Source organism: Loxodonta africana, chromosome 4 (assembly GCF_030014295.1).
Source record: "Loxodonta africana isolate mLoxAfr1 chromosome 4, mLoxAfr1.hap2, whole genome shotgun sequence".
Lineage (NCBI taxonomy): Eukaryota > Metazoa > Chordata > Mammalia > Proboscidea > Elephantidae > Loxodonta > Loxodonta africana.
The window spans coordinates 90,725,961-90,749,387 of NC_087345.1; the positions used below are offsets into that span (position 1 = coordinate 90,725,961).

General features: G+C 44.0%; 1 protein-coding gene across 6 annotated transcripts in view; it reads left to right on the top strand.

Annotated features, from left to right (window-relative positions):
* Window positions 1–11,523: 11,523 nt before the first annotated feature.
* The window catches only part of BIN2 (bridging integrator 2), a 35,860-nt gene continuing 23,956 nt past the window's right edge, over window positions 11,524–23,427 (top strand). For 3 of the 6 annotated variants that reach the window (XM_064284218.1, XM_003405786.4, XM_064284221.1), the window contains exons 1-2: window positions 11,525–11,675; window positions 21,710–21,790. In XM_064284218.1, the coding sequence (XP_064140288.1) occupies window positions 11,595–11,675; window positions 21,710–21,790 (162 nt within the window). In that variant the 5' untranslated portion in view covers window positions 11,525–11,594. Of the gene's footprint in view, window positions 11,676–12,253; window positions 12,364–21,709; window positions 21,791–23,427 lie in introns of all 6 variants that reach the window. The other 3 variants (XM_064284219.1, XM_064284220.1, XM_064284222.1) reach the window with 2 other exon arrangements.

Genomic DNA, 23,427 nt, shown 5'->3' on the forward strand with positions numbered 1-23,427 from the left:
CACCATGCTACCTCCATAGATGGCACTGGGCTGTGGGTTGGAGGGAAAAACAGAGGTAGCTATATATCCAGAGGAGTGAGAGAGGAGGCCTCAACCCTCTTCTGGTCATCATGAGAAGATTTCTGGTAGGGAATGTCATTCAGATGACATGGAAAGGTAGGAGGGCTATGAGCAGGAATAGTTAAAGAGACATTAGGCCTGACACAGGTGTCCATCAGCCACCAGGCAGTATTGAGCTTCTGAAGGAGAGACAGGACCTTGCTGTGAGCAGCCTGTGTACTGGGAAAACCTGGAGCAGACAGAGACATGCTTCTAATGCAGCTTTGCTCTCAGTTCATTTAATGTCATTGTGCTTCCATTTCCTGATCTATAACATGAAAGGGTTGTCGTAAGGATCAAAAGAAACAGTATATATGCAAAGGCTTTGAAAAGTTAAAAGAGCCAGATAAGGGAAAGCTGCTAAGAAATGGAAACAAGAGTGTACAGTCCTAGTTCTGTTTCAGAGGCTTACAGTGTGAGGAGGAAGCAGGATAGATAAGTTGTCAACCGATAAGACCCTCTGATTCCCTTAGCTAAATTAACTAAGAGTGAAAAAAGGGCAGGAGTAGGATGGGTGGCTTGGAGCTTGGGGAGAGTAATCAAATATGACTCCCTGGAGAAAGCTGCCTATAGCTTGAGATGTGAGGAAGAGTCTCCATGACAATGCTGTGGGTGGAGAGGAGATTGCCCTGAGTCCGCTTTCACCAGAGCTTGAGAAGGTTTGGCAGAGCGTGGAGGGTTTTTCCCTGGACAGCATCTGGGGCTGACCCTTCAATGCTGTGTGCCTTTTGCAGCCAATGGGCAGCTGGCCCAGACCCTGCAGCAGGCTTACCTGCCCTGTGTGAACTACTCCACCTGCTCCAGTTCCTCCTACTGGGGCTCCACCGTGAAGAACATCGTGGTGTGTGCTGGTGGAGACGGGGTTCACCCTGGATGCCAGGTAAACAATAGGAGGTATCAGAAGCCCAACTCCAGCACCAACCCCCCGCTGTCTCCCACCCTCCACTCTTTCCTCACTTTCCTACTCCCCACCCAAATCACACCCCCATGCATGGATTCAACTTTCTACTCTGGCACGTGAGTGAGTCTGTGCTTTTAACTCTATAATCACAGAATCTTATGGTTGAAAGGACATAGTTAAAATTTACCATGTTCAATGCCGCCACTTCAAAAAGCTTGAATGTCACCCAACATGTGTGTGCTGGTGTATGGCAGTGACAGGGCTGGGGCCTGGCGGGGTGGTTAGAGATGTGAAAGAGGTGGTTCCCCTTCCTGTCAATCCCCAGCTTTTCTTGTAGCTCCACCACCCCTTTACCCGAGAAGCATTTATGACAGTATATACAGGTGAGTATGGTAAGGGAAAGTGCCCATAATTTTATAATAAAAAAAAAAATTTTTTTTAACTTTATAATAGATTATATATAATAGAGAGAATCCTCTATTTAGACAAGTTCACTCTGCAGTACACCATCTTACAGATTACCTAATGCAGATCAACAAATAACCATTGAGCACCTTCTGTTTGTCAGACACTGTGCTAAGTGCTAGGGATGTAATGATGAATCAAACAGTGACTAGCGGAGGAATGGGAAGAGCAAGCACATAATAGAACATAGTAAGACAATGTGGTTAAGTGTTATAATAATAAAGATATGCACAGGGAGATATGGAAACCCAAAGGATAGGTACCTACCTCTACCTGTTGGGATCTGAAAAGACTTGCCTTGGTGGACAAAAGGATGTCTGTAGTGAGTCCTGAAGGTTAAATAGGAATAAGCCAGGAAAAAGGGAAAAAGACATTCAGAGAGCAAGAACAGCATGAACAAAGGCATGGGGCCAATAAACAATCCAGAAGATGTAGAGAATTATATAGCATCCCTACACGGTCTCTGAGTGATAACTCAACAGCAACGGGTTTGGTTTGGTTTGGTTCTTATAGCTAGAGCAGAGGTCAGAGGCCCATAGGTCAATTTAGCTAGCTGCCTGTCTTTGTATGGCCCACAACATAAGAATGGTTTTTACATTTTTGGCTTGTTTTCATGTTTTTTTAATGGTTGGAAAAATCAAAAGGAGAATATTTCATGACTCATCAAAAAATATATAAAATTTCAGTGTCCGTAAGTAATGTTTTATTGGAATACAGCCATGATTGTTCATTTATCTATTGTGTATGGCTGCTTTCATGCTACAAGGGCAGAATTGTGACAAAGACTGGATGGCCTGCAGAATCTGAAATATTTACTATTTGGCTCTGTCTTAGTTATGTAGTGCTGCTGTAACAGAAATACCGTAAGTGGCTTTAACAAAACAAATTTATTGTCTCACAGTCTAGGAGGCTAGAAGTCCAAATTCAGGGTACTAGCTCCTGGGGAAGGCTCGCTCTCTCTGTTGGTTCTGGGGGAAGATCCTTGTCATCAATCTTCCCCCGGTCTAGGAGCTTCTCAGCACAGGGGCCCCGGGTTCAAAGAACATGCTCTGCTCCCGGCACTTTTTTCCTGGTGCCATGAGCTCCCTCTCCTCTCTGATGGAATCTCTCCTTTATATCTCAAAAGAGATTGACTCAGAATACAACCTAATCCTGTAGACTGAGTCCTGCTCATTAACGTAACTGCCTCTAATCCTGCCTCATTAACATCATAGAGGTGGGATTTACAACACATGAAAATCATATCAGATGACAAAATGGTAGACAATCACACAATACTGGGAATCATGGTCTAGCCAAGTTGACACACATTTTCGGGGGACACAATTCAATCCATAACAGACCCTTAACAGAAAAAGTGTGCAAGCCTCTAGGTAGAGCATAATTTATAACTATACTAGAGAAAGTCAGGAAATGAGACCTGAGAGGTAAGCAGGAGCCATATGCCATAGGGCCTTGGGGACATGAAGTTTATCTCTTAGGTACCAGGAAACCACTGAAGAGTTAAATAGGAGAGTAGCAGCAGACTTGCCTTTTAGGAGCTCTCTGATGACAATGTAAGCATGTTTTTGAAGAGGGCAGGAAAGACAAGGAGACTAGTTAGAGGGTAATTGCAATTATTTAGGTAAGAAATTTGACAGCCTGAATGAATTAGGGCAGTGGTGGTAGGAATGGAGAGGACGGAAGAAGAAGATCTGGAATGACTTTCAGGCATCTGGCTTAAGTGATTTGGGGACGAGGGGTGTTGCCACAGATGAGACAAGATTTACAGGATTTGAGAGGGAAGATAATGAGGTCATTTCTGGACAAGTTGAGTATGAGATTCCAGAGGCGCATCCATATGTTGCTAACTAGTAAGAAACTAGATATAAGAAAGTGGAGTTAAGGGGAGAGATCTGGGCTAGACATACCCATGAGAGCAAGGGAAAAGTTGTAGAATGAGGAAAGAGAGGCAGGTTGGGGAAGAACCCCAGAAAATATAAACGCTTGAGTGTTTTTGGAAGACAAAGAGCCCACAGGATATAAGGAGTGTTTTTAAGAGGTAAGAGAAAAGCTGGGTGATTTTGGTTTCATAGAGATTTAAGATAGATCATCAAATAAAATACAATGTAGCAAAGAGTCCCATCAGAAAAGAGTTGAAAATGTCTACTGGATTTGGAAATTGGTGGGTCACTGGTAACCATGGCAAGAGAAATTTCAGAGGAATGATGAGAGCAGAAGCTCAAATGGGAAGGGTGAGGAACAAAGAGGCAATATCATGGCGACCCCATGTGTTACAGGGCAGAAGTGCTCCATAGGGTTTTCTTGGGTAGAATCCTAATGGAAGCAGATTGCTAGGCCTTTCTTCCACGGTACCACTGGGTGAGTACAAACTGCCAACCTTTTAGGTTAGTAGTCAAGTGCAAACGGTTTGTACCACCTAGGGACCTTAAGAAATACAGCAAGGAATGTAAATTACTCTTCCAAAAATCCCGAATGAAATAACAAGGGCAGAAAAACTTGGTTAGCTAAAGGAGGAACGCAAGTGATGAGGCGAGAGGGGGGGATTTTAGAGAGAAGAAAAATGAGTATGTTACAGGGAGGGAGGGAAGGATCCTGTAGAGTCAGAGAAAAGGAATAATAGATGGCACAAGGTCCCAGAGGAGAAGGAAGAGATGGTACCAAGAGCACAGAGGGAGCTGGCTTTGAGCAGGAAGAGGGACACCTGATGCATGTGGATGTGAATGAGTTTGTAGGTTGGGTAGCCGGAAGTTGGAAGGTGTTCCACATTATTGCTTCAATTTCCTAATGAACTAGGAGGAGTCAGGTTAACTGCTCAAAGTGAGGAAGGGCTCAAGGTTGTTCACCTCTGGAGTAGTTGTTAAGGGGAATGGGAGGATTGTCCTCCAAGATGTTGCTGATAAACTGAGATTGGAGACCATTCACTTGCACAGTAATGACCACATGGGTATATAATTCACTCCATTTTACTCAAAGGTCCAGTTGTAGGGCTGACAATTGATTAATCCAGGCCTGGGTTTTCTTGCATGGTTGGGACAAAAACAGGGTTGCATATCAACTGCAACATGCAAGCTCGGTAAAGGGGGAAGAGAAGCCAGCAGGAGGCTGGTGGGCCAGCTGAAATAGAAGGAATTGAAGGTTTCTGTGAGCCTGAAGAAGTATGGAAGTAGAGTGACCCAGACCTTCCTAGTTTTAAAATTGAAAGTTCTGTGTCCCAGGTGCCTACATGGGGGTAGGGGCAAAAAAAAAAAAAAAACCGTAAAGCGTAATTAAACTTCTTTCAGGCCCTCACACCCAGCTCCTCTTATAACCAACCTCCTAACATTTAACCTGAGTTAGTTCACTAGTCTCTTCTCTGTTTCAAGGCCTTGATCTCTAAAACACTGGAGTCCTTTTTTTCTAGCTGCCACTCCCAACTGACAATTCTCTTGAGGCAGTGTTTCTATTTTCCTTTCCACTGGAGTTTCCCAAATAGTATATCTTAAGAAGCCTTCAGAGTTCTGGGTCCCCAATACTTCTCCTCAGAGTAGATTCACTGAGACCCCCTCCCACCTCAACCCACTCATTCCCACTGAGCTCTTTTCCAGCTCTTTCTTTTGCCATAAAATGCTCAGCCATACATTTCATTTTTCCAGAGGCTTTGTCTCTTTTCAGGTCAATTAGCATAAAACAATAGCTTATATACAACTCAGTTACTCTTCCATTTCTCTAGTCCAGATATACTCTGAATCTCAATTAGCATTTCGGTGGAAGAGATTCATTTGTTTTGTGTTGTTTTGAGTACCATAATCTAAAGAAAATACCTTCTTTTCCTAAGAAGTAGTCGGGGTAGGGTACTGCTAGTTCTTCTTTGAAACTATCCCCATTTGAACTTTTGGTCCTTTCCCCTAGCTCTTCTTTTTTTAAGTTTTTATTTTTATCAAAGCTATAATATTAAATTACTTAAATTGGTAAATCAAACTATGAGGCTTAATAATGGAAAAGAACTGTCTTTGTGCTCCCTCCACCCCACTAATTATCCCTCTGCGGAGGCGACTGCTTCCAACTCTTTCAAATGATTCTTTTGGTGTTTGCCTCCATGTATCTCTAAAAATATGTACTTATATTGCTACTTGATTTTTTAGCTCAGACATTATGGGAGATATGGATCTCTTTTACACACACACACACACACACACACACACACACACTCTAGGCATGCACTTTCCCATCCTCATCCTTATCCCCCAAAGTGACCCGTTTTTATCTTTTCTTGACCCTAGTGTGTCCTGTCTTGGTATGAGTCTTTGCATTTACTGTGCGGGACACCTTGGCTTTTTCAATCTGTAAATTTGAGGCCTTTCGTTCTGAAAATGTTTAATTTTTGTTAACGATTTCCCCCCTTCCATTTTCAGTTTTCTATTCTTCACATTTGGAAACCCTGGTGGCGTAGTGGTTAAGTGCTACGGCTGCTAACCAAAAGGTTGGCAGTTCAAATCTGCCAGGTGCTCCTTGGAAACTCTATGGGGCAGTTCTTCTCCGCCCTATAGGGTCGCTATGAGTCGGAATCAACTCGACAGCAGCAGGTTTTCAGGTTATTCTTCATGTTTACCTCCTCTTATTTTCCCTGTATTTTGTTTGCTTGTCCTACTTTGTCTTCCAACCCTTCAAATATTTCATTTCTCCTATCATATTTATAATATCCAAAGGTTCTCTTTGTTCTCTGGGTGTTCTGTTTAATAGCATGCTGCTCTTGTATTGTGGATGCAATACTAATTGTCTTCTTGCTAGTATTCTTCGACCTGTGTAGTCTTCATTTTTTGTTTATTTCTTTGTCTATTTGTTTTTATCTTTATTTTATATTAGAAGCTTTCTTCAGATGTTGGGTGATTCTTGACCAGCTGCTCTTATTGCAGAGTGGCAAGCTAAAAAACTGATTGGTTGCTCAGAGTCTTACATGGGGTTCATCTGTAGAGGACTTCTTTTGTCAGGTCACTGAGCTAGGTAACTTCCTTAGGTGACCTCCGATGTCAGTACCTCTGGATCTTTCCTCTTGAGCTGGTCAGATTCTCCAGAGAAATAGCTTCCAATTTTATGTACAGAATGACAGGCCTGCTGCTGGCATTCTGGGAGCTTTGCAGGAGGAGACGGTTAAAGTCATGTTCTATCAATGCAGGTTTCTCTAATTCTAAGCCTGAGCATGTAACTATTATCCAACACATCACTCTATCTCCTCTTCGCCCCAGTTTAGTTTAACATCTGTTGACTACCTACCCTCTGACATGCACCGGTCTAGATGCTGGGGATAAAGAACTATTAGAATACCCCACTTCCCCCACCCCAGGTTCAGTTTAAATCAGTAAAAGCTATTGAGCTTAAGATGTTCAAAGTTGTGTGCAAGCAATTTGGAAAGGAAAAACATCAGTAAGATCTAGTTCCTGTCTCAAGAAGCTCATAGATATGTATGCGTGGGAGGTAGAAACAAATTATGAAACCATAATACAAGGCAGACCATAACATAAGCGCTGTAAAAGAGGAAGAAAGTACTGTGGTTGTTTAGAAAGGAAGAAGAGATTCATCTTGATTGTGACGGTATGAAGAAGGTAGGGGTATGAACTGGAGCTTTAAAACAGTACAGGATTTCATAAGCAGAGATGGAGTGGGTAGGGCACGAGAGAGAGAACAAAAACAAAGTCCCAAAGATCAGAAGATGTGGACTTTTTCAGACTCCGCTCCTCTTCCCTGCAGGGTGATTCTGGGAGCCCTCTTCATTGCTTGGTGAATGGCCAGTATGCTATCCATGGAGTGACTACCTTTGTGTCCATCCTGGGCTGTAATGTCTCCAAGAAGCCCACAGTCTTCACCCGGGTCTCTGCTTACATCTCTTGGATAAATAATGTGAGTCCTCACAAATGATGGATTGAAATAGGGTCACCAAGAGATCCGCACACTGCCTATAGTGGGAAACAAAGGTTAGGCTGGGGAAGCCATCATCTTCCTCACCATTCATGTGGTTCCCTCCTGTCTTCCCCACAGAGTGCACTTTCCCCAATAATACTGCCATCTTCAGTCCCCCTTCACATACTGTTTATTGCTTAGGGTAAGATGGTGGCAGCAGCAGGCTTGAACCAGACATATATAAGTTTTGTCCTAAGTCAAACCCAAGGGAGAAATCATTCAGAAAGACCAACACTCTTCTGGACAAGGGAAGAAAGCACCAATGTCCTCTCTCAAAAGCTCTTTCTAAGGGTGTTGTGAGAATTTGCTCTCTCCTTTGGAGAGTAGTTTTATCACCTTAAATAACGCTTGTGGGTTAGGTGAGATTCCGCCTACAATGACCTAGTGGTAAAGCCTCACGACCCATCCCACCTGTGCCTTTCTGCCTTCAAACACTTTCTGGAGCCCTGTGGAATGAGTCTTGGCTCACAAGGAAGTTTGTCCTTGCCACTATGTCCTGGGTACATGCCCATACATTGATATGTTCTGACAGCTGAAGCCTGCTTCCTGCCCCCACCCTGTCAATACACCTAGTACAGAGCCATACTTAACTAGGATCTCTAAATAAAAGAGAGAAGGGAGGTGGGCAGAAGTTACTGACTGTGGACATAACTGTTTCTCCTTCAGGCCATTGCCTCCAACTGAGCATTTTTCTGAGTCCAAGGTGGTTCTCACGTCCTCAGCAAAACTTGATACCATCAAGCAAAACTTGATACCATCAAGCAAAACTTGATACCATCAAGCAAAACATTTGAACCAGATACAGCAAAGAAAATAAAACTGAATATACATTCTCATCCCGTGTCTTTCTATTTGGAACCAAGCCCTACAGAAAAAAATGCAGGTATAGGTCCCGGGCTAGACTTTACCACATCTCTGGGCCAGTTCCTCCCTTGCATTGCTGTCACCCCTACCAGTCTACACATTACGCTGAGTGGTTTTACATTATTCATTTTGGATTATTTTAGGATCTACCATCTATCTATTAATCTGTTCTCCCCGACCCCCACATTTGCTTTATTCAAAAGCACCGACTCAATTTGCCCTGACTCTCCCAAACAGACTGTGGGCTTGTCCTTTGGTTTCTTCTCCAGTTTATAGAACAAGCGCTTACTCCAACTTCTGGGTGGTGACAACTACTGGGATACACTAGAGGGAGGAATACAGGATTAGGCAGTAGGTCAGATGCTGGCAGACAAAGAAAGTGATGAATAAGAAAGATTAGGGAGGAAAGAATAAGAAAAAGAAAAGATACTAAGTAAAGAAAGGAAAGGGTTGAGGGGAAAAGGCAAAACAGAAAGGGAGAGGAGACAACAATATGGGGCCTCATAATAAGTGTGAGTCAGCACTTCAAGGCCGGGCCTAAAATAGACAACCGGATCCAGGGTTCTATAAACTGCTGAGAACTGGGAAGCTGGTAATTCTGCTTCATCCTGGCTAGGGTTCAGTCTGGTAGAGCAGTCAGGGAGTGAGCAAAGGGGGAACTGAAAGGAGAAGGTTAAGAAGATGAGTAGCAGCTTTTCCTAGTAGTCTCTGAAGACAAGAGGGACTAAAAAAAAAAAATTAGTGCTATCTAGTTGATTCCAACTCATAGTGACCCTATAGCACAGAGTAGAACTGCCCCACAGGGTTTCCAAAGAGCGCCCAGAGGATTTGAATGGCCAAGCTTTTGGTTAACAGCCATACCTCTTAACCACTACACCACCAGGGTTTCCAAGATGGATCGGTAGCTAAATTACAGCAGGAGAACCTGGCTGAGACCAGTCCCGGAACTGATCGGCTGCTATGTCAGCAGAGCCCTCTGGAAGGAAGCAGTGGATATAGAAAGCTCAACTAGAATCAGGAGGCCTGTGTTCTCCTCTCAGTTCCACGACTGAGGAGGTAACCTGGGGCAAGTCACCCGCCCTTTCTGTGACTCAGTTTCCCCATCTGGTTAACTTCTAAGGGCTGTTCCTGCTCCAGTATTCTATGATTTGGTAACCATCAATTTCAGTTATTCCCAAAAGATTAACAATGAGGGAGCGTTTCATGGGAGGCAATTGTTGGGCCGTGTTGCTGAGGGTGCTATGGAGTCCTGAGAGTGATACAGCCTCCTGCTAGTGACACACCTGTCATCACCGTATTCTCTCAGTGTTGGCACAGTACAACCACCCTCTGGGCCACTCCCCACTCCACTCCAACCAACACCAAGTCCTTCCATTTTTTTCACTCTGCCCCTTCCAGGCCATCCTCACAGCCAACACCCAGAATAATCACCTATTGCCTGAAAAATTTGTCCACCTCTATAAATGAATTTAATGGGGGCAGTGGGAGTTCAGTGGTAGAATTCTTGCCAATCATGCAGGTCACCTGGGTTCAATTCCCAGCCAATGCACCTCAGCTGCCACTCGTCTGTCAGTAGACGTTCACGTGCTATAGGGTTGCTATGAGTCAGAATCGACTCGACAGCAACGGGTTTGGTTTGATTTTGGTTTATGATGCTGAATGGGATTCAAAGGAGCTTCCAGACTAAGAGGGACTAGGAAGAAAGGTCTGGCAATGTACTTCCAAAATTCAAACAATGAAAACTCTATGGATCACAATGGTTTGATCCACAACCTAAATGGGGATGGCACAGAACCAGGCAGCATTTTGTCCCACCGTGCATGGGGTCGCCAGGAGTCGGGGCCTACTCAATGACAGCTAAAAACAAATTTGGCACATTACATTATAATGATCAGATTACAGTCTATCTCCATCTCCAGGCTTTTAACATCTACAGGTCAGGGGTTGCATTTTATTCATTTTTGGCTTCCCAATACCCAACAATGCCTGGCACACCATTGGCCCTGAATGCGGTATGTATGTTTGTTTGGAAGAATGAATTGGAAAACAATAGCAGAAAAGAGTGTCCAGTTTTGTCTCAGGCCTCCAGATTTTCTCTCCACTCCTTAGGAACTGTACTGACCCTGTTCCTTCACTGGAGGGAATTTTACCTCTACTAAAAATTCCTTAAGTAAATGATTGCTCCAAACCTAGTGTCCTAAATTCCAGCTATTCCCTCAGGCAGGCCAGGGAATAACCTGCATTTGGAGACCTTCTCCCTAGAGAAGCCATAGTTGTAATCTCAGCACCGCCCTTCCAATTTACACAATGTGCGTTTATCTTCACATCCTGCCTCCATCTGGTATGCTGCTCTCCGTCCAGCTAGGAAAACTGGCTTCCCATCCCAAGCAATCTTTTTTGAGATCTTCTTCTTTCCTCTGGACCCATATTTCTCTCTCCAGCTCAGTTGTTCCTCCCGTTTCAAATCCAGATCTGGAGTCTGGTCCCCTTTTTGCACTCAACCCCTATCAGTCCCAGGCCTAGAGCCAACCTCATGGCTTGCCATTTTTCAAAACTGCAACCTGAAGTAAGAAATACGTTTTACTTGGAGACCCAGCATGCATACCCATATGCCTGAAACACGTTTCCCAATACAATAAATACCCTGAGTGAAAATCACAGTACGTTCTATCCTATTATTTCAGTTATTTTCCAGTGCTGATTACCATAGCTAATTTGGTTTTTCTAAAGAATGAGTGTTGGCTCACATTTGTGAACCCTGTTCAACAGGGCCAGTGTTCAGGGTCACAGAAGCAGGACTTGAGTGACGGCCTCCTGAGGGGAGGCCCAAGTCTCCACCGTTCTGACCCGGCCTCCTCTGGACAGGCCCAGCCCCCTAGCCAGAGCGCGACATGTCCCCAGTCGGCCCGCTGCTTTGGGCGTTGGGGTGCCCCCAGCCCTTCGCGTTGGAGCGTGGATGGGCCACGGGGCGGTCTCAGCAGTGGGCCAAGGAGAAGGCCTCAGGGTGCGCCGCGGCGCTGGACTCGGAGTGGGCCTCGAGGTGGACCGTGGGGCAGGTCTCAGGGTGGCCGCAGTGTGCACACGGCTGCCTGCACTGGGCCTCAGGTGATCCTCGGGGTAATCCTTGGGGTGGTCTTAGGGTCTCGGGGAGGGACGCACGCACGCCGGGTGAGCACAGGAGCAGCTGGGCGGGAAGTGGGAGGCCCGCCCCCAGGATGCAAGGCATGCCGGGAGCCCGCACTTCCTCCTCAGGGGCCTCCAGAAAACCACAGGAGTTGCGTCGGGCAGGCGGCCCCGAGGGAGTCGAGGACGCTGAGGAAGCCGGAGGATGGCTGAGGGCAAGGCCGGCGGTGCTGCCGGCCTCTTCGCCAAGCAGGTGCAGAAGAAGTTCAGCAGGGCCCAGGAGAAGGTAGGTGATCATCTCGGCTCCTGCTTGTCTCTGCCGAGGCCAGGACGGTGGGCGGGACGTTTAGGGCCTTTAGGAGCCCCGGGAGCCCAGGCCTAGAGAAGACAGCCTCCGACTTCTCCGGGAAACTTCTCCGGGAAACGGGAGAGCGGAAGGGGTTTCCATCTAAACGGGCGGATTTCAGAGAGAACAGAAGAAAACCACCCAGTCTTGAGCAAGGATGTGAGAATCAGAGGAGACAACGATCTCTCAGGAACCTTAAAGAGCTCTCTCAGGCTGGGCTTGAGGACTCTGACCTAGAAAAGGTGAAGGATGTATGTAGCAGACTAGCAATCCAGCGAGGTTGGTATTTTACAGATGGTGAAACTCAAGGTTCAAAGAGAGTAACTTTCCCAAAGTCATAAAACACCAAAGACTAGCTGTGACGTTGTGATGCTGGTGAGTACCGCCAGTTACTTGGATTGGAAGCCCAGTGAGAACTCTGGAATGACTCTACATAATTCTCTCTGTACCTAACCCTGTCTGGCCTCTGGGTGTTGTTTAAGCTAATGTAACCAGTAGCCCATATCTGCTTCCTTTAGGGTACCTGTTGCTTTGGAGAGTACACTACCCAGGATGATGAAGGAGAATCTCTTTTTAGATTGTGCCCTTGGCTAGCCCTGGGTGGCCTTACTCCAACATTAGCATTTTGGTAGGTTGTGGTCAGTAACGTGCCTGCTTATGTAGATTGTATGGACACTTCTTGAAACATTTTAATGGCATTCTTCTTTCTGCCTGTCCAGAGTATTTGCTTCTCAGATCTCTTGCTTTCCACCTACCAACACTGGGTTAGAGGAGATGGAATGGGAAGACACACATATCAGGAGAAAAAGGGGGAGGGAGGGACAAGAAGGGCCTGATATAGAGTATTTGGTTTTCTGAAGGTTCATGGCCTTATTTTAGAAACATTTGTATGAACTGCACATGCTTGAGAATTGAGATATTCCTATCATCTTCTAAAGGTGGAGCCATGGCTTGGGTCCTTGGAAGGATTAAGGGCAGCCAGCACTCCTAAGTGGGATCGTCAGCAGAAAACTGATGGAATGTAGATTTAGTCCCTGTCTTTAGGAGGCTTTCAGTGGAAGGGGGAGGTACTCTGTATACTTTATCTGAGGAAGCTGCAATCATGTGAGAAAAGGGAAGAAAAAGAATGATTTTGTGTAGCCATATTTTGTTACTTCACCTTCCCTTAACTTCACCTTGACCATGCTTTCAGCCTCACCCAAAACAGTTGAATTACAAAACTGATTGCCCTACAAGCAATGGCCTGGGAGGGGGGAGGGGGTTTTAAATAAGAGGAGAAGGCTATGCTGTGGGCTGGAATAACAACAACCCTCGTGGATAATAGTAATTTTTGAAGGACACAGATTTTATCCCGTTTTACCTGTTATCTTCATCCAGCCTATCATCAATACCATGCCCTTGCTTTGGCGTTTCTTTCCTTTTCTGAACACTGACTCAGAAGCCTTATGTAAATCATTTCCCTGCTCTGAGGAAAATGCTCCGGTCCTGCATCTGTAAAATGAGATGGTTGATGTTTGTTTGGTTACTTGGAGACTCAAAAGTGGTAAATAGGAACTGGTCTAATGGTAAAGCGAGAAGGACTCCTTGAGCCTCAGAGTCAAAAACCTCCCAAAGGAAGAACCAGCTACCCAGGTAGCTTTGTGTTCTTGGCCTAAACTCTGAATAGGTAGAGAGAGAAGAGACTCTGGGGAGCCCCTAGGCTGATGCAGAAATCAAGAGACTATCCTGAGCTTAGACTCAGGCCCAGGGACAGGCAGACGTTGAACTTAAAGTGGTCTACCTGGCACCCTAGAGGTAGTGGTAGGGTAGGAATGGCCTGGGTTCTGAGGAGGGAGCTCAACTCAGCCATCCTGGAACCATAGTCATTGAGTGTTGGGAAGTTATTGGGAACAGGATAAAGAGGAAGAAAGTTAAAAAGAAAGGACTTCCTGGGAAACTGCCATTTGTCTATAATTAGTTGGATTTAATCTTCTGAGTAATAACTGTAATAGCTAATGTGTCAAATAGTTAGATGTGTCCATTATCGAGGGCATAGTATGAACCAGGCACCGGAACGTAACAAAAAAGACATGGCCCCTCCTTTTATGGAGTGCACATTCTAGCGATATATCTTTCTTTATCTTCATAAAGCATGAGGGAAGTTTTTAGTATCCCAATTTTAGAAATGAGGAAACAGTGCTCAAGAGATTGGTAAGTGGCAGATCTATGACTGAAACCCAGGTGTCCTGCCTTTGAATCCAATCCTTAGGCTGCTTCCTTTAAGCTTGCCTGATAAGCCACTCTGACATCTGCCCCTCCCCACTTCCTGCTGATTCTGTCCAACAAGGAGCAGAGCTAGGAGTGGAAACACCTTTTGTCGAGGCCTCCTCTTCTGAAACTCTTCAAGAGAAGGTCTGGTGGAACTTCACACTGTTAAACACAATGGGGATGCAACATTCTTCTCCTTGCTCTATTTTCCAGTCCCCACCCAAACTCAACATGAGACTGAATTCAGGCTGGCTTTATTGTGTTTTTGCAGTATGATACATCTTCACATTTCAAACAATTGCTTTCACCATCTATGATTTCTCTGTGGTATACCTCTTAGATCTGCCCTAAGAAAGGGCATTGTTTACCATTCCTTTGTTGGTCTTACTTCCTCTGTTGACTTTTACACATCTTGTGTGCCAGAGGGTTCAGTTCAACAAATATTTACAGAAAAACATATTTGTCCAAGGTACTGGGAGAGAATTTAGAGATGAGTAAGGCAGTCTTGCCTGCCAGAAGCTTACAATCTAGTTTTAAAAAATAAGTAACGTGAGAGATATGCAAGCCTCTGTGGGAATTCAGAGGACAGGAGGTTACATCTGATTGGGGAGAATCAAGACAGGCTTTATAGTGGAGGCTGATTTGAGATAGAAATTGTGGATGATTAGGAGTTCCTTAGGCAATAGTGGGGAGAGCATTCCGCTGAGGAATGCCAGCATAAACAAAGTATGGAGTCTGGGAGTCTCTTTTAGGTAGAATAATGGGAAATGTGGCTAAGCTGGAGCATAGGGAGTGGTGGGAGAAAAAACTAGAAAAACTGTATTAGGGGCTTTCTTTGTTATCTAGTGCTGCTGTAACAGAAATACCACAAGTGGGTGGCTTTAACAAACAGAAATTTATTCTCTCACAGCCTAGGAGGCCGGAAGTCTGAATTCAGGGCGCCAGCCCTGGGGAAGGCTTTCTCTGTCAGTTCTAGGGGAAGGTCCTTGTCATCAATCTTCACCTGGTCTAGGAGCTTCTCATGGCAGGGATCCTGGGTCCAAAGGACGTGCTTCACTCCTTGCACTTCTTTCTTGGTGGCATGAGCTTCCTCTCCTCTTTGCTGGATTCTCTCTTTTATATCTCAAAAAAGGTTGACTCAAGATAGGACCTAATCCTGTAGATTGTGTCCTGCCGCATTAACGTAACTGCCTCTAATCCTGCCTCATTAACATCATAGAGGTTAGGATTCGCCACACGGGATAATCACATCAGATCACAGAATGGTGGACAGCCATACAATACCGGGAATCATGGCCTAACCAAGTTGACACACATTTTTTTGAGGACACTATTCAATCCATAAAAAGGCTACATTAAGAGCCTCAGATGCCAGGCAGAATCACTTATTCTTGATTTGTTAACCTAATTTTGTCTTTAAGCCTTTACACATGCTGTTCCCTCTGCTTGGAACACTATTCCTTCTCCTCTTCCCTGGCAAACTTTTTCCCCCACCCCTCACTAACTTAATAATAATTAAAAATAATAAAATGACAATTTCAGTACATAGAAAAGTTGGAAAAACACTATATAAAATATCTATGTACTCTACATATGGACTAAATAATAGTTAACATTTTGCCAAATTTGCTTCATATCTCTATTATGTATATGTTGTCATTGTTATTGTTTGCTGCCATTGAGTCAGTCCTGACTCATGGTGACCCCATGTGTGACAGAGTAGAACTGCTCCATAGTATTTTGTTACTGGCTTCTCTACGCCTTTAATTAAATAAGGTTCTTGCCTCTCACTGCTCAAGAATGAGCAGGTAAGGCACAGAGAATTTTCCACACCAGCAAAAAAAAAAAAAAAAAATTTTTTTTTTTTTTTTTTTTAAAGCTTTATTTTTAGGCTTACAAGCGCAGACCAGGAGGGCCTAGGAAACGCTTCCCCCATCTTCCAGAACAAAGGATTTGCATGGGTTTTTAATGGTTTTGGGGGTGGGGAGGGAGGTTCCTGTTTATTCAGAGGCATAGGCAGGGTTTTCCAGCAAGTGGCCCGTTTTGGGCAGGGGTAGGTTAACTAAGGTGCGCACACAGAAGCTTTTTAAGATGGCTTTAAGACGGGTCCTGTCCCGGAGGCTTCTCGGATCCATAGCAGGACTTATTATGGGATGTTGCACCTGTGCAGTCGCCTCTTCCCTGAGTTTGATTTCCCAGCTGAGGCAGCAGCCCCTCACTGCCCCTGGTGGAAGGTCACACAGCGGTCACAGGTGGCTGTTCTGTGCATGTCCCTGGGGCTGGTTTCATCTGGCTGCTTCTGAAAGACAATTTTTAGGAAGTTTCCGGGCTGTTTTCTGATACCCTGCCCCATTGTTCTGGGGAATGGCTTTGTTTCTGCACCCTGGCCCATTTCCTGTTACTTTGTTACTTTAATTTGTTTATGTGAATTGCAAATTTGGGGGCCCCTCTGTTCCCTGTCCTATTTCCTTGATTGTAGTCTCAACGGAAGGAGCCCTGGTGGTGCAATGGTTAAGCATTCAGCTGTTATCCAAAATGTTGGCGGGTTTGAAAGCACCAGTGGCTTCGAGGAAGAAAAGACCTGGGAATCTCCTGTAAAGATTACAGCCTAGAAAACCCTATCAGTCAGTTCTGCTGTGTCCTATGGGGTCACTATGAGTTGGAATCAACTCAGTGGCACACAACAGCAATCTTAAATGGAAGCAGGTTGCGAGGCCTTTTCTTCTGTGGAGTTGCTGGGTGGTTTCAAACTGCCAACCTTTAGGTTAGCAGCCAGTCGCAAACAGCTTATACCACCCGAGCTCCTTTTATTATCTGTGTATGTATATGTGTACATACAGGAGCGCTGGTTGCGCAGTGGTTAAGAGCTCCGTTGGTAACCAAAAGGTCCGCAGTTCAAATCTACCAGCCGCTCCTTGGAAACCCTATGGGGCACCCCTACTCTGTCCTATAGGGTTGCTATGAGTTGGAACTGACTCGATGGCAATAGGTTTGATTTTTTGTTTTGAGGGGGGGTTTGAGCCATTTGATAGCAAATTGTAAACATTGTGACATCCTACTTTAGCATGTATTTTAAAAATAGGGATTTCTTACATAACCACAACTCTACTGTCACACCTAAGAAAAAATTTTAACAAAATTTCATAGTATCATCTAATACCCAGACTCTATTCAAATGATCCCAATTAAGGATATAAACTAAAATGTAATAAATAATTATGGGAAGGGCCATGGTGAGGAACTTTAACCACCAAATATATATACAGTGATTTTTTTTTAAAGCTTTATCTCCAACCCTAACTTTTTATTTTGAAAGATTTCAAATCTACAGAAAAATGTTAAGGTCAGTGAACGTTGGAATATTCTTCCTCTTGGATTCAGCCCTTGTTAACATTTTGCCATGTTTGCTTTCACTCTAACTCTCTAAATGTGTGTACTCTAATTTTCTCAGCTGCCAGGCCAGGCAAATTGGGGCAGAATTCTTAGGGTAGGACTTTAGGAATTAGCATTCTGTGAACTTCCATTAGGAAGTGATCTAAAAAGTAGAATTTATTCATTCCTACAACAAACATCTGTGGAGCCTCTGTACACCTTCTTGCTTCAAAGAACTCTAGTTGAGGAAGAACACCTACAACATAATGTAAGTGCCCTGACACAGAGTCCTGTTGCCTGCAGCAACAGATGACTTTAGGCCCAGGCTCTGGGATATGTTTCTGGGGTGATAATTCTCACATTTTCACTTTCTGAGGCTAAGATGAGAAAGTTCCCTCAGCACATACCTCCCATGGCCTCTACGATTTTAACGTTAAGCCTTTTGGGGATTCGGGACATTGGTCTGCCCTGGGGTGTCCAGCACTAACCCTAGACTGAGTTTACACTTCTCTATCATAGTCCCTCCACCAAGGAAGAACTATGCCCCAGGCAAAGGAAGGGAGGTGTAGCAGGAAGGAAGTGAGAGCTGCATCTACCACTAGGTGGTTTTGCAACTTTCTGGTAGAAGACAGTGTTTTGTTGGGGGAAGAGGGTGGAGCCAGGGAGGATGGCCCAGGACTGCATACCCAGGGCCCACAGTAGTGAGATGGAGATAGAGACAGACATAGATGAACCCATATGGCTAAACCAAAAGGAAATAAAGACAGGCATTTACTGGTAAGGGGATGGAACTACATATGATAGTGGATACGTATTGAGTGCTTACTGTAAGGCAGGCTCTGTGAAAGAAGGTTACATAGATAATATCATTTAATCCTCCCAATAGCTCCAGGAGATAAATATTATCTTAATAGGGAATGTAAACTGAGGCTCAGGAGTTTAAGTGACTTACCCAAAGGCTTATAGTCAATAAGTGGAAAGACCAAGATTAGAGCCTGTATCTGTCTGACTCTAGAGCCCTTGATCTTCACTACTGTAGTGAGAACTCCGAAAGTAAGAGACACTGACCCCACAAGTAAAAATGGAGACACTTGAATCAGGGTCTCTACCCAGACTCGTCATCATTCCCTAAGCCTGGGCACTCGTACATGTGATTTAAAGCCTTTCACAATGAGACTTTGTTACGGGTTGAATTGTGTCCCCCTGAAATGTGTGTCAATTTGGCTAAGCTGTGATTCCCAGTGTTGTGAGGTTGTCTTCTATTTTGTGAGCTGATGTAATTATTCTATGTGTTGTAATCCTAACCTCTAAGATGTTAATGAGGCAGGATTAGAGGAAGTTATGGTAAAGAGCCAGTGTCTTTTGAGATATAAAAGAGAAAAGCCAGCAGAGACAAAAGGGACCTCATACCACCAAGAAAGAAGAGCCAGGAGCAGAGCATGTCCTTTGGACCCAAGGTCCCTGCCCTGAGAAACCCCCAGACCAAGAGAAAATTGATGACGAAGACCTCCCACTAGAGCTGACAGAGAGAGAAAGCCTTCTCCAGGAGCCAGCGCCCTAAATTCAGACTTCTAGCCTCCTAGACCGTGAGAGAATAAATTTCTGTTAAAGCCATCTGTTTGTGGTGTTTCTTATATAGCAGCACTAGATAACTAAGACAGATACCTGCCTCCCTTTTTAGCTTTTTCCCTACCACTCCCCATCACACTCCCTAAACCAACCATGCTGAACAAGCTCATGAAGCTCCGATAAAATTTCATACTCCCACGACTTTGCTGAAGCTATTGTCCTTGCCTGGAATCCTTTCTGTCCTCACCTTTATACTCTTATTTCAGTCTAGCAAAATCTTATTTCAAGGTCCAGCCTATTTGTCCCCTCCTGTGTCAGTCTTACTTTCCTTCCTTTTACAATTATTAAGTATCCATGTGCCTGAATCCTGAATAACCTAGATGAGTAAAGCAAGTACCCAAACCTTAAGGAGCTCACAGTTTAGGAGACATGGACAGATAAATACAAATGATAAAACCATAATAGAAGTGTATACAAAGTACAGGAGTTTCCAAGCACTTAAAAGAGATGTAGTTAAGTATCATGAAAGATATCTGTTATGAACTGAATTTTTATGGATATTTGCCTGACACAAGGTGGGGGGAATAGCATTCCAGGAAAAGGAAACAACATCGACGACAAACAACATATTCGGGAAACTGAAAAAGTATTGAGGAGGGAGTAGGGAGGAGGAATAATGAGAGCTGAAGCTTAGCAAGAAGTTAGATCTTTCAGACCTGTGTGCATGCTAGCATTTAAACTTTAACTAGCCAGGGAGATACATAATGGGCATTTAATAAAGTTTTGTTGAGCAGATGAATGGAGAACCAGTAGATTTTTTTTTTTATTAACTTTTATTGAGCTTCAAGTGAACGTTTACAAATCAAGTCAGACTGTCACATATAAGTTTATATACACCTCACTCTGTACTCCCACTTGCTCTCCCCCTAATGAGTCAGCCCTTCCAGTCTCTCCTTTTTGTGACAATTTTGCCAGCTTCCAACTCTCTCTATCCTCCCATCCCCCCTCCAGACAGGAGATGCCAACACAGTCTCAAGTGTCCACCTGATACAATTAGCTCACTCTTCATCAGCATCTCTCTCCTAGCCACTGTCCAGTCCCTTTCATGTCTGATGAGTTGTCTTCGGGAATGAGAACCAGTAGATTTTAAGCAGTGACGTGAATCAGTTAGATTTGCGTTGTGTTAAGTGTAACCGTGACTGGGGTGTGGATGGAGGGATTGGAAGCTGAAGAGTCTATAGGCCTATTGCAGCAGGCCAGGTAAGAAATTGAGGGCCCTTATTAAGGCTTTGGCAGTGAGACTAGAAGAGCATGGAATGGTTTCAGAGATAGATAACGTGAAGTGGGATTGACAGAATTGGTGAGGGATTTGATGAAAGGAGTGAGGGAGACGTATTAAGGGTGTCTATTGAGATTATGAGGAGCCTTGGTGGAGCAGTTGAGTACCTAGCTGCTAACCAAAAGGTCAGCAGTTCAAACCCACCAGCCACTCTGGGGGAGAAAGATGTAGCAGTCTGCTTCCGTAAAGATTACAGCCTTGGAAACCTATGGGGTAGTTGGAATCGACTCCTCGGCAATGGGTTTGGTTTGGTTTATTGAAATTATAACTTGGGCCTGAGAGAATGGTGGTTTTTCCTTCCAAGATGGGGGCTACAGGTAGAAGTGTCAGGACTCCCTTACCACATGTAACTGTTGTTGTTGTGTGCCGTCAGTCAATTCTGACTCATAGTAACCCTATAGGACAGAGTAGAACTGCCCCTTAGGGTTTCCCAAGGAGCCCTGGTGGCACAGTGGTTAAAGTGCTCAGCTGCTAACCGAAAGGTCAGTGGTTCAAACCCACCAGCGACTATGCAGGAGAAATCTTCTGTAAAGATTTATAGCCCTGGAAGCCCTATGAGGCAATTGTACTCTGTCCTGTAGGGTCACTGTGAGTCAGGACCTAAGAGGCTTAATCTTTACAGGAGCAGATCATCAGGTTTTTTCTCTCACAGAACCTCTGACCTTTCGGTTAGCAGCTGAATGCTTAACCATTGCACCACCAGGGCTCCTTACCACATGTAACTAGCTGTTTATAAGCGAGTCTCCCCATGAGAGTAAGCTACATAAGCACAGGGACTGGGTCTTTTTCCTCTCTGTGTCGTTTGCATTAGCACTGACGCCAGTGTGATGATTGACTCCCAGGTTTCCCAGTGGAGAGGAGATAGACATGGATAGCATTCATTTCTACCTAAGTTTCAAATGCATTTTATCAGAGCTTCTCAAAGTTTTCCACAAGGGTCCCTCACAAGAGAAGAGTTGCCTGTCCACCTCTCTAACCTCATTACCATCTACCCAGAGAAGTCTGAGGCTATGGCTAAAAGAGGGTCTCTCAAGTGAAAAACATCAAGTCTCATGTTTTATCTTTAAAAGCCATGCGTGTTTGCGTTCTTCTCATTAATCCTTGTTTTACTATGACCCCCCCCCCCGCCCCGCCAAAAAAAAACCCTTTAAAATAACAATGCCATTCTAGGAAGATTACCTTATTTATTCTGGGGTTTTATACACCCGCAGCACACTGCCACATACTCCTCCTCCCTCTTCCCATTGCTGTTGATCGGTTCCCCTTGGGTACCCCAGTTTGAGAAAAATACGATTGTTTTTTCAGCAAGGCATTACATTCCTAATTCTGTTGGACTGATATGAGTACAACACTTTATTCACATCTGAGAGAAGCCAGGGTCATAGGAGGCCAACACCTAAGAGAGAATTGACTATAATCTTTAGGTCTTTCTGACTTACTTCCCCAGGTACTGCAGAAGTTGGGGAAAACTGTAGAAACCAAAGATGAACGGTTTGAACAAAGTGCCAGCAACTTCTACCAGCAACAGGTAATCTGGAGGGTGGGGAAGAAAAGCATGGAGGAATAAAGAAGACATGAAGGCTAAGTGGTAAAAGAACAGCAGGTCTGTAACCAGCAAATATCTCTCCAACCCATCTTCCCCCCAGGGGTAAGGGACACAGAGTGACCCACTGCTTATCCTTCCCCAGAGAAGCTTATCTTTCAGGTTTCTGCTCACCCTGGCATTCTGGGGGACAGATTGCATGTTTCTCTTTTAGTGGTTACCCTCAGGACTTCTAAGATACAGTGGTATCACCAGGTTTGTAGAAAAAATCAAAGTGAGTTCCTGCTACCTTAGTTTTTAGCTTACTCATTTCCCCAGGGTACTTCTCTCCCTCCCTAGGGCTCCTTTTATCTCACCAGCCCTATGTTTTCCTTGTTGCCTCTCTGTCCACCACAGCTACCCCACCTGAGCCATTTGTTCTAATATAACACCTCTATCTTTCACTTGTCATCCGGCCACCAAATTTGCAATTCTTACTGTTCCTTCCATCTCAACGAGATATGATGAGTAATTTTATGTAGATAATATGAGTTAAGAAGTGGGTGGCTTAGAGGCGTGACCTCCTGTGTTATATGTGACCTTCCATCTGTCATGTGCCAGGCAGGCATTATGCACAGTATCTCATTTAATCCTCAAATCAGCCCTGGAGATTGCTGTCCCCTCTTTATAATAAAAGGAAGTTATTTGCATAAATAAAACCCAGTTAATTGAATTATATAGGGAAAAAAAAAAGAGGATATCTATCATGTAGTTCAGTAGTTAACTGTATATCAGAATCATTTAGGAAATATTTAAAAATACAAGATCTCTGGGAGTATAGCCTGAGAGTGTGTACTTTCAAACATTTTTTTAAATGGAAAAGTTCTTTATAAAGGTAGAGAGACTTGAATAACGAATCCACATGTACCTATCACTCAGCTTCAATAATTTATTGGCAGTCTTATTTCTTCTATGTCCCCACCCACTTCCCCCATCCTTGATTATTATGAAGCAAATTCCAGATATCATACCATTTTATCTATAAAAAATTTATTAGGAATCTCTAAGTGATAAGGACTTTTAAAAAAATGTAGCCACAGTACCATTATCACACCTCAAAAGAAAGTTTTTCTATAAAATATTACTCATTGCAGCAAACCAGTAAGTACATAAGGAGAAAAGAAGAAAATGAACTTCAAAAATAATAATTTCATACCCTCCCAACCTACAACCATTTTTGCTTCATATTGTCACAATTACTTGGTTAAGTATATGTGTGGTATCTAAACATATCTATGGTAAATATGTATATGAGGGTTACCAAAGTGACATGATTCCGTGCATATGGTTTTGCAACTTGCATTTTTTACTTAACAGTGTAATACACGTAGCCCCTGACTCCAGCGGGGTTCTGTTCTGACAACTCCGTCATGAGTCAGTTCTCACATAAGTAGAATTTTTTTTTTTTTTTTTTTGGTTTTCCTTATTACTGTGTTTTGTTATCAGTATCTTTATAAATGCAATCTTTGGACATCTGCAAGTGAACATCTGAGAATGATAACATGGGCAAATTACATGCTGCAACACTGTTTGTAGAACATATCACTAGCGTTAAAATGTATTTAAAAAAACCCAAAACAAAA